The sequence below is a fragment of the Helicoverpa zea genome, chromosome 9, assembly GCF_022581195.2.
Source record: "Helicoverpa zea isolate HzStark_Cry1AcR chromosome 9, ilHelZeax1.1, whole genome shotgun sequence".
NCBI lineage: Eukaryota > Metazoa > Arthropoda > Insecta > Lepidoptera > Noctuidae > Helicoverpa > Helicoverpa zea.
In genome coordinates, this window is record NC_061460.1 from 4,632,204 (window position 1) to 4,646,977 (window position 14,774).

The window sequence follows — 14,774 nt, forward strand, 5'->3', positions numbered from 1 at the left end:
AACCTACCCTAGAACTTTATTTAAAGTAAGTAAAAGTAAATAGAAAAAAGTGTTCTTGGACCTGTATGTTAGGATTTTCAAAATATGGATTCCTTTTGAGTTGTGGCTCTCTAGTATTTTTATTGTTACGTATGGGCAATGCATCGCAGTTTCAGTCTATGCGTTCATTTTAATTGCGTCATATCATATCAAGAAAACTGATGTAGGATAGGTTAGTCACCACTGCTCCAGGCATCAGTATATTTTCCAGTTTTCATTTTTTATGTTTTTTTGGTTCAAGTTTTCTTTAGAAGTGGTTAGCTACTCAATTAAAGATATATATAATCACAATAGTACTTATGGTGTTATATTAAAGTCAGGGATTTGAGCTATGTCTCATAGTGTATAAAACACGTTGTTTTTATCATATGTAAATCTTTAGGATTTAATATACATATGTTTGTTTCTTCATAAAAGGTGAGGATATGACTAGGGTAACCACAAAACTGTTGTGGTTTCTAAAACAAAACGCGTGAGCTTAGGGTGTCCTTCGTATCTGTCCTCTTATATTTAGAATGTTGCGAAAAATATTACAACAGTGACAATTTACACTAGCTAGATTTGGTAGAACTAAGGCCAAATTAATACACAATACATTACTTATTTCTCAATTTCTATGTTTATATTAGAAGGTAACAGACATTTATTAAATTATAAGTTATAACTGCTACGTAAAGTTTACAATAGAATACTTCGTTATTTTTTTCCATTAATAGGACTTGTTACGCAGAAATTAAAGTTTTTCTACAGTGTCATAAAATTCATAAAACTAAGTCAAGCCATTGCATTGTTAAATCATTAAAAAATATAATCGAACACAAATAAATGGTTGGCTCATTCTCCTTTCGCAGTTATGCTGGAAGAGATTTCTTTAGAAATAGCATTACCTTTGTAAATTATTTTTTTTCTGTTTTCTTTCTTTATTAAGTGTGTGTATAAAAATAAATAAATAAATGGGTGATATTACAAAAATCAAAAGGTAAACATTTTTTCTTGTTTATGGCAACCTTCAAGACGAGTTGACCGAATGTCACAATATCGGGACAAGTGTGAAAAATAAATAGTAGGTACATGAAGATGGTTTATTTCATTAGTACCTTTAGCACTTCAGATGTAAAAGAAAAACATTGCTTCATTTCTATACATATAGAACTCATTTGTTTTAAACATATGGTATGTAAATTTTATCCAAAAACTATTATATACTGACTAACTACAATACTGTTGAGATCATCATATCCTGAGTCTTTTCCTATCAATGTTGGGATCGGCTTCCAGTCTAATCGGATGCAGCTGCAAACCAGTGTTTAATATGAAGCGACTGCCTATCTGACCTCCTCAACCCTACCAACCCGGGCATGAATGATGAGCAATGATGAAGAAAATATAAGCATCTGTCATTAAAAATTGACATCACAACGATAAAAATGTACCTTTTCCTTAAACCACAAACCAATGAAAGTATAAAGTGTGCTGCCAAGTTACGCTGTTTCGTAAACATACCTTTTGAGACAATGTGCGCGCTTGCGGCTTGTAAAAACCTCTTACAATAGGATATATCACGATTATATTGTCTTATTAAAGCGAATACGTACATACAAAAACTGAGCAATTTGGTAATTTTAGTTGCGTGATTATCTTCGCTTAAAATACTTGGGTTTAAAAATAGCTAAGTTAGAGTTATAATTTTAGATATTTCAGCCGATCGTCCTAGCGTTGGTATAGTTATCAGCACGAATCTTGAGCTCTGACCTTCACCTGCGCAGAAGTAATTTATTCGGTCCCTTTTGTGTATGAAGTGAGGAGTGGGGGCGGGCTAAAGCGGTGATTGGCCCGCGGTGCATCGCGTCATAGCCGTCACTCGGGATGGTTCTTTGCTAATAAATTACTTTTGCGCAGATGTAGTTTTATTGTTGTGAATGTATTTTTTATTTAATTATTGTTTCGAAAAGATTTGTTTGCAGAATAAATGGATTCTCAGACAGTCAATTTCAACAACTTAACCTCTTCATGATCTTAATGACCACACCTTCATTTCAACCCTTAATTATTTTTAAGAAAGGGCATAATTGAGTTAAAATTGCCTTTTTGACATTTACACACTCTACTTCTTTTATAAGAATAATTACAAGAAATTATATTAAAATTACGTAAACAATTATTACGAGACCTGAAACTATTCGCAAGAACATTTGCTGGCAGCGACCCAAAATAAATGATCGATCTCATTATTATCAGAGCACTTATAAACAGATGGTTATGATATTATCTCTAATATTTTCGGGTAATAACATTATTGTGATGAGTGACGGTATAATAAAGAGGTATTGTTTTTAATGCGCTGTCTATTTCGTTGTGAACTTTGACTGCCAGGTCACTTCGAAGCTTGAAAGACGGGGGAATAACTTAAATTCCACAGATAAATAATGTATTAGCAGATCTAATAAAATAATATTAAATATACCTTACATATTCAATTTCATTATAGCCACTTGACCTTAAAGTAGTATTGTTATCAATGTGTTTTTTTTTTATTTTTTTGTACAAAAATCTATGTAAAAATTGCTAGACGTAAGTACATTTACCTGAACATGACCGCTACACGTTCTTAATTAGAGCAATGAAGTCGTTTATGATTATTGCATAAATCATTTTATACTCGTTTAATGCTACTTATTTTTTAATCAATCGGAATTTCATAATAATCATTGACAAACTAATTATAGCCTCCCGTTATTTAGAGACCTTTGTGGTCACATTCCAATGCATACACCTACGTCACTTGAATAATTTCCATTTTTCTGACTCATGTTTGTTTGGTCTGATATAGGTAGTTTTACTGTAATAGTTTTCATAAGAAACACATTTGCTGTAGGAATTATCATCAACTAACTCAGATTGCCACTACTGCAATTTCAGGTGATGTCGGCCTAGCCGATTACAATTATCGGCCACGGCGGCTGTCCTCTTACAAAGAGATTAGTCATATTATTTTAGGTAATAAAATATGAAACCAAACATTAATATTTAAAAAAAAACCATCAAAGAGATTCCTTCTCAACAGGTTATTAATTTAACCTCTTCTCTAAGAAAAAGTAACAAAACTCCACAGAGTGACTACTACATTATTGATTACAATTTCACCTGTGTTCGTAACAGCAAGTTCGTAATGATTAGATCTGTAAACAATTGGCAACGCTATCGCAAACACTTGAGTCAACGTTACTGAGTGATTTAGACTGGAGTCAAACCTGCAGACTAAAAACTTTGTTTTTTTAGAAAATTTTGAATTCAATCAAAGTTTTTAGTCGATCTGATACCGAACAAATACCTGATCGTTGTTAACTGTGTACTTTTTTTCATTAAAAAATCATTAGACATCGTGTCAGACTCTTACTGACTGAAACCCATCACGTTCCTTCGTAGGCCTTTTATGTACCAGGGCCGCTGTAACTCTTTCGAAAAATTCAGCAGCCCCAGCTAGCCTTGGCCCTGGTGGGCCCCTCTGGGGTGTAGAGTGTGTACTTAAGTGTAGGATTCATCTTCATACTGATTTATGAGCCCAAATCAACTATCGGACGATTTAAAGTTTTCTAGTGTGCGCGGGCTTAGTGCTATCGATACACCAAAACAATACACTCTACAATAACCTAAATGTTGAAGTGTGATTTGGAAAAGTCAAGTATTTACTTTGACCGCAAAAGCAATTTGTAGACACTTAATAGTTGTTGAATAGAATTTAGTTCAGTACCTGAGTCATAATGAAAAGATAAAATTAAGTAATTGTAGTCGCAAAACAATGTTCTGGAAATAAATTTCATTAAATAGACAATAGAAAGGTATTTCATACTTTTTGGTAGGTAGTATCTATGGATAAATGAAAATTCGTAGCGGTCTACGAAGAGGGCCGTTGTCGTAGACCGCTAGTTGCAAGTGCCTAGTAAATGATAAAGATAGTTGGATAGATGAGGATTAATGATGAATGTTTACGCTGTCAATAAAATACCTTAGTTCTAGTACTAGGAAAGATTTGCCGTTCATGCTAGGCAATCTCAACAAATCTCAATATTCGTACGAGTTTTCAATATTCGTACGAGTTCTTTACGAGCGCATACGCACTGAGGTCAACGCGCTTTTAAAATTGAAATATAGTATATTTTATGAGTATTCGTGATTAGTTTGGTGTTAAATCGATAGTGTACAATAAAAGCAACAACATAAACTATAAACCAGTTAATAAACCTCAGCACTGTGGTAATTAATACAAATTACAAATAAACAATACAAAACTTTTGTGAATTGTGAGAACATAGAACGATTGGGTGTTGAAACGCGTAAGTGACGGCTAATGCACGGCGCTTAAGACCTTTTGGCCGCGACGTTTACTACGGAGACGAATAATTATTGGCGGTGGTGTGGGTACGTAATACAATTACCATTTACCCAAATACCTACATAGTGTTACATACAATAATATAATGCCGAAGTGCGATATTTGCAACAAAACAATAACAACTAAAAGCCCGGGATTAGAATGCAGCAAATGTGGCAAAATTGTGCATGCAAATATAACATGCAGCGGTCTCACGCAAAAGCAATTAATAGCTATTCGTAACTCTGAAAGTTTGGAATGGAAGTGCAGCGAATGTCACCGTCATTCTCCTGCTAGGAAATCATTTATCGTCCCAGAGGAAGACGACGATGAGGATATACTAACTTCAAAGCCGTCCACCTCAACTAACTTTCCGATAAATATGAACACATTATTGTCTAATATCTCAAACGAGGTTCAAAAAATTGTTCAAAAAGAACTGGAGCCATTACAAGCTTCTATTGAATTTTTCACGGGAAAAATTGATGATTTTGTGGAAGCAATTAAAATGATGAAACAGAAGCTAAAAGAAATGGAAAATAAAAATAACTATCTTTGCAACAAAATCACACACTACGAAACTAAAATCACATCTTTAGAACAACGTTTGAATGAGATAGACCAGGACAAATTGAACAACTGTATTGAAATTACCGGAATACCGTACGTAAAAAATGAAGAACCGCTGCAAATCACAAGTATTATTGCTGAAAAAATGGGAATTGACAAACAAAAGATAAAAAGCGTGAAACGGACTAATACGAACCAGAACATAGGCATTCTACAGGTTGAACTAGGACACCACAGGGACGTGGAATGTTGGACACGCGCCGCCAAGCAAATTAACTTGACATCAGCTGATATATTGTCTGATTCCTATAATGAAGCGCCTACAAAATTATACGTACGGTTCGCGTTATCACAAGTAAATAGAAAACTTATGTGGATGGCTAAACAACAGCTACGACAGGAATATAAATACATTTGGTTCCAAAATGGGAAAGTATTAGTGAAGAAAGGCGAAGTCGACAGTACTGGAAAAGACAAAATCTTTGTGATTAGATGTGAAGAAGACATACGAAATCTTCACAACAAGAAGACGATTAGCTCATAAGATAAACAAGCATAAAAATATTTTTCTTGTATTTAAATTATTATAATGGCTGCCTTTAGTAATATCAGGGAAATCTTTGATTGCATTGATTTACCTACATATATTAGCAAACTACCGAAAAACACAACAAATATAAATGTAGTACATACTAACATACGATCATTAATAAAAAAATTTGATACTCTAGTAGATTGCATAATCTCAGTAAATTCACAAATTGACATGTTAGTTCTCACGGAGGTGGGGATATCTGAACAAATTGTATCAATGTATCAATTAGCAGGATTTGCATTATATAGCATTTTACGTAAAAGTAGGAAAGGTGGTGGGATTATTTTATATGTTAATAATAAGCATAAATTTCAGCTGATAAAGAATAAATCTAGGCACAGTGAATGTATATTAGGTAAATTAACAACGCAGCAAAATCATAATATTCACATCTGTGCAGTGTATAGACCACCAAAAGAAAGCAAACACCTGTTTATTGACGAACTTTACAGTGCAATTAATACTGATGATGTAAAGAAAACTGATCTTATATTGTTAGGAGACATTAATATAGATATAAAAACTATAAATAACATAAGCAACCACTATCTAAGTAAACTAGCTGAGAGTGGACTTGAATGTGCGATCTCAGATTTTACACGAATTGAAACAAAAGGCAATATTGTCACAAAAACTTGTATTGACCACATTTTCGTGAGATCATGCATTCATGACCTTTATTCGGCTGCTCTGGGGACTGTCTTAGCAGATCATCGTATGACGATTGTCACTATTGCATCTATACCTAAAGTTAAAGATCCAAAGTTCATTGAGTCTATTAACAACAAGAAATTAACATCACTATTAGAGTGTACTGATTGGGAAATGACAGGTGAGATAAACTGTGCAAATGACATATATAATTACATAAAAAATAATTTTATAAAATGCTACGATGAATGCAAATACTATAAAAAGATAAATAATTCGAGCAAAAGAGATTGTGAAAAATGGGTTAATAATAAAATAAGGATAAGTTGCGCTAAAAGAGACAAAACGTTTATTAAATGGAAAAGTGACCCCGGTAATAAAACACTTAGGTTAGAATACAATAAAATTAGAAACAAGGTTAATAAAACTATATTCAACACAAGAAATAATTATTACAGAAAAGAAATAACTAATAACAAAAATAACCTCAAAAAATTATGGGAAATATTAAATAAACTTACGGGCAAAATAGTAAAGTCTGTAGACGAGGTGATTACGAACGCCTTTTTAAATGGATCCAATAATGAATTGAGTGTCGCTAATGACTTTGCAACGGAATTTGAAAATAGTGTATCTGGTATTGTGCAAGGGTGTGACAGACCCTTGTTGAATAATTTTGAATTTATGAAATCTCAAGATAGATCAATGTTATTTAAAAAAGCTACACCTAATAGAATCATTAAAATCATCAAAAACCTAAATATTAACAAATCAGCTGGTTATGACTCCATAAGAGTACTGGATATCAAAAGAATAGGAGATAAAATTGTAAATGCAATAGTAAAGTTAATTAATGCGAGTGTTCAACAAGGAAAATATCCATCAGATCTAAAAACAGGAATAGTAAGGCCCATTCATAAAAAAGGTAAAATCAATGACTTGTCAAATTATAGACCCATAACGATATTGCCTGTAATAAACAAAATAATAGAGAAATACATATGCGACCAAATACACACCTACTATCGAGAGAACGACATAATTTCCAAGGCACAGTATGGTTTCCAAAGTAAAAAATCTACGGCTCAGCTACTTTCTAATTTTACTGATGAAGTAAACAAGTACTTAAACGACAAACAGCATGTGATACTTGTGTTCATTGATTTCAGCAAGGCCTTTGATACTCTCAGACACAATATCTTACTAAAAACACTCGAAAATTCAGGTATAAGAGGTACATTGCTAGATTGGTGCAAAGAATATCTGCGCAATCGAAGTTATTGCGTGAAAGTTGGTCATAACCTTAGTAGACATGTAAACGTGACAAAAGGAACAGCTCAGGGATCGGTGTCTGGACCGCTTCACTACTTGGCATATGTCAATGACCTTGAAAATGTAATAACACACTGTTCTCTTTATCAATATGCTGATGACACCTGCTTACTTTCCGCTAGCAAAAACCTTAATTTGGCCGTAGATAACTTGCAAAAAGACTTTACCATCATGGCGATGTGGGCCCATGATATGGGACTTGTTCTGAATCCTCAAAAAACCAAAGTTATACATGTACACTCGAGCCATATAAGCAACTGTCGTCCTTTTCGAATAATAGCACATAGTCACGATTGTCTGCATAATAACTTACCGGAATGCCAATGCTCTTCGATAGATCAAGTCCCTTATCATACCTATCTGGGTTTAATTATTGATAACCGATTTAACTGGGGTTACCATGTGGATTCTGTCTGTAACAGGCTACGTGCAATACTCGCAAAGTTTTCAATTATAAAGCGCAAAATACCGTACAGAATCCTACTACAAATGTACACAGCTCTCGCAGAATCAATAATATCATATGGCCTCACAAGTTATGGACGCACATTTAAAACATATCTTGATAAAATATATAATTTGCAAATACGACTGTTGAAACTTGTGGTACCAAGCAGTATAAAAAATAAATACCGAGACAATTATGCAGGGTTGTTTAAGTACTGCAGGGTATTACCTGTACAGGTGCGAGCTGAGTATCTATTCCTCATGGATCACTTTGACAACAAGGACATACAAAATCCAGTGAAATACAACGTAAACACACGTCAAGCCAAATTAAAATTGCTACAAGTGCCACGTAAAAATAATTTTTATGGTAGACGCACCGCTTCGTTCATGATACCTACTATACTCAACCAGATTCCAGTTGACTTTAGAGACTCACTGAACAATAAAAGTATTAAACGTAAACTAAAAGATTATTTAATTGACCTTATCAATACATAATTGTAATGAGCGCGTTGATCCAATCACTGGCCATGGCATGCTAAGACAGACCTTAGAGGTCTAATTGCATGCCTAGTTTAAGGTAAATGTGTAGTATTATGTGAAAGAAACAAATAAAAAAAAAAAAAAAAAAAACTGAGTACATGCCAAATATCGAAAAGGAAAGTACATATACAACATGAGCATAGATATTCCTTATATATTTGAATGAACGACACTTAGGGTGAGCAGCATGATTAAACAAATGTCACTTTTAGACTTATCTTATCTCAAACGTTTAATGACACTGCCAAATTACTACATAGTACCTAGTAAGTAGTAGTCATAGGCAGGATTACTTAAAAGAGTTGATTTAAAAAATATAATCATGCGTGATTGTCAAGCCGTCAACGCCTGCTGGGTATGCCAAACAGTGAGGAATATATGGCGTCCGATGTGCCGCCATGCCAGTGGGTCAGTCAAAACGTGACGGATTGCCTACTACCCACAAACGAGTATGTAAGCTAGTCTTTACTATGTTCTGTTAATCGTTAGGTAGTTGAGGAAAACTGGCTTACGGCTGAAATCAGCCAATGGAAAAATATATATTCAACAAATGACAGTCGAAGCAAAACATTCTATAAAGAATCTGTGAACAAAAAGTTCTTAAAAAATCTGGCGTATGTAACTAATTAATTCGTTAATATTCGGTTCAAAAGCTTCATATTAGTATAATCCTTTCGAAAAAGTTCATGTACCTAGGCGCAGCTCCAATTAGTTGATTTATCTTATCTCTAAATGTCACCAAACCTTGTTACATTTGCACCACTCAAGAATTATATTGGCCCACAAGTAGAATTGTACTTATTTTTAAGCCTTTTCACAATGACATAAATCTACTTAGAAATTAATAATACGAAGTTGATGGATTCTCAGAATTTAAATAATCAATAAACAGTAATGGTAACAGTCATAATATTGTATAATAGACAAGCTTAATTTCTTAATACCTTTCAATTAATAACATTTTCAAACGTAATTGATAAGTCTAACAATAAGCCGATACCAGAATACAAATAATTATTTTCGAAGAGCACTTGTTTTTGTAAAGTTTCAATTAAATTGTGTTTCATTAAAAGCATTTATTTAAGTCCAAATAATATCATAGCAGTACTTAATGATAAAGCTGAAATCACTTGAAAAAGTATATTGTTCATATTTTAGGCAGTCTTCGTTTAAATATATTTTGGTCGTTTGATTCCTTCTACTTACTTTGTCTTATTTATACGTCTTGGTACAAACAAAATTAAATACTTAACTTAACTGACTAACTTATTAGTCTGTCAGGTTTTTATCACTCTTTTTCTGTATATTTTGTCCCCACATACATAATTGGCAATATAAATAAATCAGCTTGACGAAGAGTCCGCGTTAGTTAAATGATGTTGTGACCAAAAGCTCTCACACTAAGCGGTACGTATTATGCACCTTGCAGTAAATTGCAGGACAGTTACCTCGCATTTGTGGTTACAGCAGTTGCAAAATCACTTTTTCCTGCAAGTAATTCCCACACTGTGGAAGTTAAAGTTAGCTCGAAGAGATTGTTCAGATGAAGCTTTGCGCGTTCATGTGAAAGGAATGTCCGACACATTCCTTGAATTCTACCCATTCAACTTGTGAATGCTTAGCTCGAGCGAGTGATTTTAGCAGTCCAATATTAGTTCCTTTAAGCTTTGTATGTCTGTTTTAAATATGTTTGCTACTTTGTTTAAACTAGCTAGTCTAAACTTAGTTTAGCTCTTTTATATGTGAAACTATTTAGTTGCGTTTTCACGTAACATCGTCTTTACCTATATTCATTAAAAGGTCAATACTCAATCGTCTCTTTCTTCAACAGCAATGGCAGCAACGGGTCTCGAGAATACGAGCAGTCGGCTCCGAGTGAGACGAGCGGAGGAGGGACAGACGCTGAACCCCGCACCCCCGCACCTCCATCCGACAGATATGAGGACCTGCAGAGGATTATATTCGCGCAGATCCAGGGCAAGGCTGAGGACCATACGGTCATTATACCCCCACATCGGGATCTCAACATCCTGAGGCCAGAGAACCCGACTATTGGGGAGATGGAAGACTTAGAACCAAGGTACCTACTATATATTTTTGAGTTTCTGTTCTGTTGTTTTAGCCAAATATATTGTGACCCCGAATAAAGGCCCCGTAAGCTCTACATCCATTCATGTTTCTTTTAACAACGTACTTATTAAAGGACCTAAAGGCCTATCAATCATTAAACAAATAACCTATAAGAATGATTAGGCATATCCATATTTCGCCAGTTATGTTTAAGGACCACAGACTTACTCTAGACTTACTTTACCTTACGAAGCATACTAGCAATACTCGAAAAAAGACGCCTTATGGGCTCCATAAGCTAAAAAGATTACTAAAACGAAAAGATTACCTGCAGACCTTTTATTGTTATCTACGACATGTCTAGAGGATTCTACTGTTTAATTCTTTATATCAATTCCACATACATAGTAAATTGACGATTCAAAATTATTATTTTAGCAGCATGTAAGTAACATGTTCTGGTTTTATTCATAGGGTATGTAGAATGTGCGCTAGTGTATTGAATAAAGTTACAACCATTAGGTACTTATAAGTGTTTCCGAACGGAATTTTCGAACTCGTTACAAAATAATAATAACAAAATAGGACCTAAAATTCTGCCCTGTGGCATTCCAATATTTTCGCGTTTCCATGTGATTTCTGCCTACTTAAGCTAGTTGTGATTTTTTGATGCTTCGTAACTTCTTGAATGGATTAAATCAAAAGCCTTCAATGATTCCGAAACTCTGTTATATTCTTTCACCAATTTATTTTCTTCTTCTGAATCAGATTTGTTTCTTTATGATTCCTTTTCTACAAGAAGTCATTTTAATTTCATCACATTAACTCTTGAATAATCTTTTACAGAGAGTTGGATAGTGAAGATGTAGTCCATCTCGGGTAATTATTGAAAAAGTTTTGCTACATTACTAATAATGAGTTCTGGAAGTATCAGAAAATCATTTCTTGCTACAACACTTCTGTTAACTGTGAAAGAGTTAATGCGTCATCAACTATCTTACTTTTGCTCTAAGTTTGTAAAACATATCAAATAGGATTCTTTGAAAAAAATACAGCAATACAATTTTCGAAATTTAGCTAATTCTAAAACAATATGTAAAATATTATAAAAATATAATATAGCTAAATAATATCAGATGATCTTTTCCATTTAACCACTGAAGCTCCGAAGTTGATGATGGGGTTTTCCAAGCGGGATTAAACTTTCTTTAATGATTTTGACTGACTGAAAATGGGCTCGTGCATGTATTTGGGAGTATTCAGTTTCCCTCAGCTGCATATACATGTCATCGACCATTAGGATGAATGAGATGTCAACGTTAGTCATTATTATAGACGTATGAGCCAAGCTACGCTCTCGCTTACTCATAGGCATAGAATATATTTCTCCCAGTAACAAAAAGTTAAGTACTTTTCGAAATGGTTGCATCTCAAGAGTATTTTTGGTTCTCAATTCGCCAAGATCTTTTTTTTTTTTCTTTTATCCACTGTATCTGGCTTGATACCTTTATAACACCTAATTTAACATACGGAATGCAAATAAGTACCTAAATTAATTTGGTTGTTACTATTTATAAATACCTGGCAAGACCTTATACATAGGTTAGGGTGTCACAATAATTTGTCGGTGGGTATATATCGATAAAGCCAAGGCATGTCATTGGGGTCAAGATAATTCGATGTTTTGTTTTGTCTTCTACGTAATGGTAATACTAACAAAAATATTTTCACATTTTTGCTTAATGACTGTTTGCTAAAATATGTTGGTCGTCTTTGATCTTTTAGTACAAATTAAGCGTATTTTTTTTTGTGCTGGTTCAAATCTGTCGGTCCTAAAAAAATATAGTTATCAGTAGCCACGAAATTCAACGTACATGTCTAAAGCATAAATTATGTAGTCTTTAGTCTAAAACATAATTGGTGAAATTATAGAAGGACTAGGTAAATCTCTCTCAATACATAACTCTATCAATATAAAAAATCTAGAATTACAAAGTATCGTACCCAAACGTAACCTTAATCGTATGTAGAAGATCTTTCTTCTTTTATAATAAGTCAAAATGGTAGCCTATGAAGTAAAAATACTGCTTTTTTGAGCTTTTTTGAGCGGCTTTTTTGAGTAATAATGTAATTGCCATGAAAACTCTCAACAAACAACCCTATCAGACAAATTGATTATTCTAATCACGTCTGTTGTCAACTGTCCTACAGTATTCTCAGAAAAGAGTAATCAACTTAACATTTTAATCGTTTAGAAAATTGCGCACAATATAAATACCAAAATAAAAGAAATATTTAGTTGGTTAAGAAATATTAATTAAAACGTTCTGCGAAAAACGACGCGAAAAGGACATTACAAGGAAAATTCTCTAAAGTTGCCGACAGCTGACATCCACAAGTACGATTTATGTAGCACGCCGCGAGTCGCCAAATTAAATTGTTAGTTTCTTCGTTATTACCGCAATTAAACTTTGATAACACGAACATTGCGGGACCAACTGTTTACATATTTCCGAGTGGTTCTGGCTCTGAATGTGCCTCTGCGCCACATTGTAACCTTCTATGTAGTACGTTGTAAAGGCGATCGCCTTTCATCCAACACGACTGCCCCCGCAGACCACTGAAGTATGCATCAAAATCAAACAGGTAGGTCGCGGCCGGCCTCCGCTGCTTCAGGTAATTTCACCAAAGCAAATATTAGGCCAAATCTCATAGGGCAACGTGAAAGAAATGAAAAGAATATAACATTTCTTTCGCTTTTAGGTACACTATCAACAGTATTTCGTTTGATACAAGACTATAAAAAAGGATCATATCATACTTCCAGCGTGGAATGATTCTATAATATGAAACAGACAAGCGACCTTTCTTTATCTTGTGAGGCAAATTTCACAAAACCTACAAGGAATCTTATTTAAAATCCAGTTACGGGGTCCCGTCGAGATAGGCGCGGGTCTTTGACAATAAAACTAAATGGAATGAATGCATGATGGCTTCCTTAAAACGCTGCTCGTGATATGACGGGACCTGTTATGACCAAATTCATGTATCATGTAAAAAGGGTTGCGTTGATACATGGAAAAATTGGCATAATTTTCTTTAACATTGGGATCATCTACGTAAATATGAAAGGAGATGAAAATTCATTGTTTAACGTGAACGTTTGCTTTTGTTATGATTTTTATATTTTTCGGCCTTTGTAATAAACTCAAATAGAACGTGGAAGTAAATTGGGTAGGTGTTCGTTTAGAATCATGAACGTCCACATGTCGCCGGCCGGAACAATCCAGTTTTTTGAATTCCCAGTCGCTGGCGGCACAATTGACACCGAAAGAGAGTCAATAAATTTTAGAATAGCTGCCGGCTTGATTTCTAAATGCAGGTTATCGGAGCATGCCACAAATCGAAAACGTTACACGTACGCTCCTTAGTATTCAGTTCCGTGCTGCGTCGTGTCGCCTGGAGTCTCACACCTCCCGCTAGTAGGCAAATCACGTCCACTTATGTGTTCCACGCAGCCAAAACCAACACGCTGCCGCGCGCCGCGCCACCAACGGAAAATCTTCCATGTAAATCTTGACGTTAACGACTAGGTTTACGGGCGTGTGCGAAAAATTTAAAGTAACTTCATCGATGACGTACTACGCATCCCTATTGTCTCTATGTTTATCTTCGAAAAATATTTATGTATTTTGGGCTGGTAAATCTGATAGATATACCTACGTTATTGTTAGGCTTATATCCGCGCCATTTACCTATCATATAGTTCAGTTTAGTGGTTTGTTCCACAATACAAAACCCAAACAAAAGGCAGAATACCGCATAATAGATAATCAATGGAAATTAATGTCGTATAATAATACCAATCAATTTCTATTGCAGCATAAACGCTTCTAATTTGGAAAGGTTCCAACTGAAGATAGCTCAACACGAATTGTATGAGGATGGGGAGCCGCTAATTGACGAGCTGCTCAAAGACATGGCCACTTCACCCATCCTACATGTAGGTAAGTTTACCTACCACTTAAATTCTATAAACATCATAGATTAAAACCATTTAAACAAAATTTAGATATGCAAATTGGTTGTGCAAGATTGTAGCTTACTAATTTTGAGGGCACAGGCAATTTTGTGTTTAAAATTGAAGTTGTT

The 14,774-nt window shown here is 34.4% G+C and overlaps 1 protein-coding gene across 2 annotated transcripts in view; it reads left to right on the plus strand.

Moving 5' to 3' along the window:
• The window catches only part of LOC124633127 (extracellular serine/threonine protein CG31145), a 109,903-nt gene that overhangs the window by 87,661 nt on the left and 7,468 nt on the right, over positions 1 to 14,774 (plus strand). For both annotated transcript variants that reach the window (XM_047168226.1, XM_047168227.1), the window contains 2 exons: positions 10,384 to 10,632; positions 14,505 to 14,629. In XM_047168226.1, the coding sequence (XP_047024182.1) occupies positions 10,384 to 10,632; positions 14,505 to 14,629 (374 nt within the window). The remainder of the gene's footprint in view (positions 1 to 10,383; positions 10,633 to 14,504; positions 14,630 to 14,774) is intronic.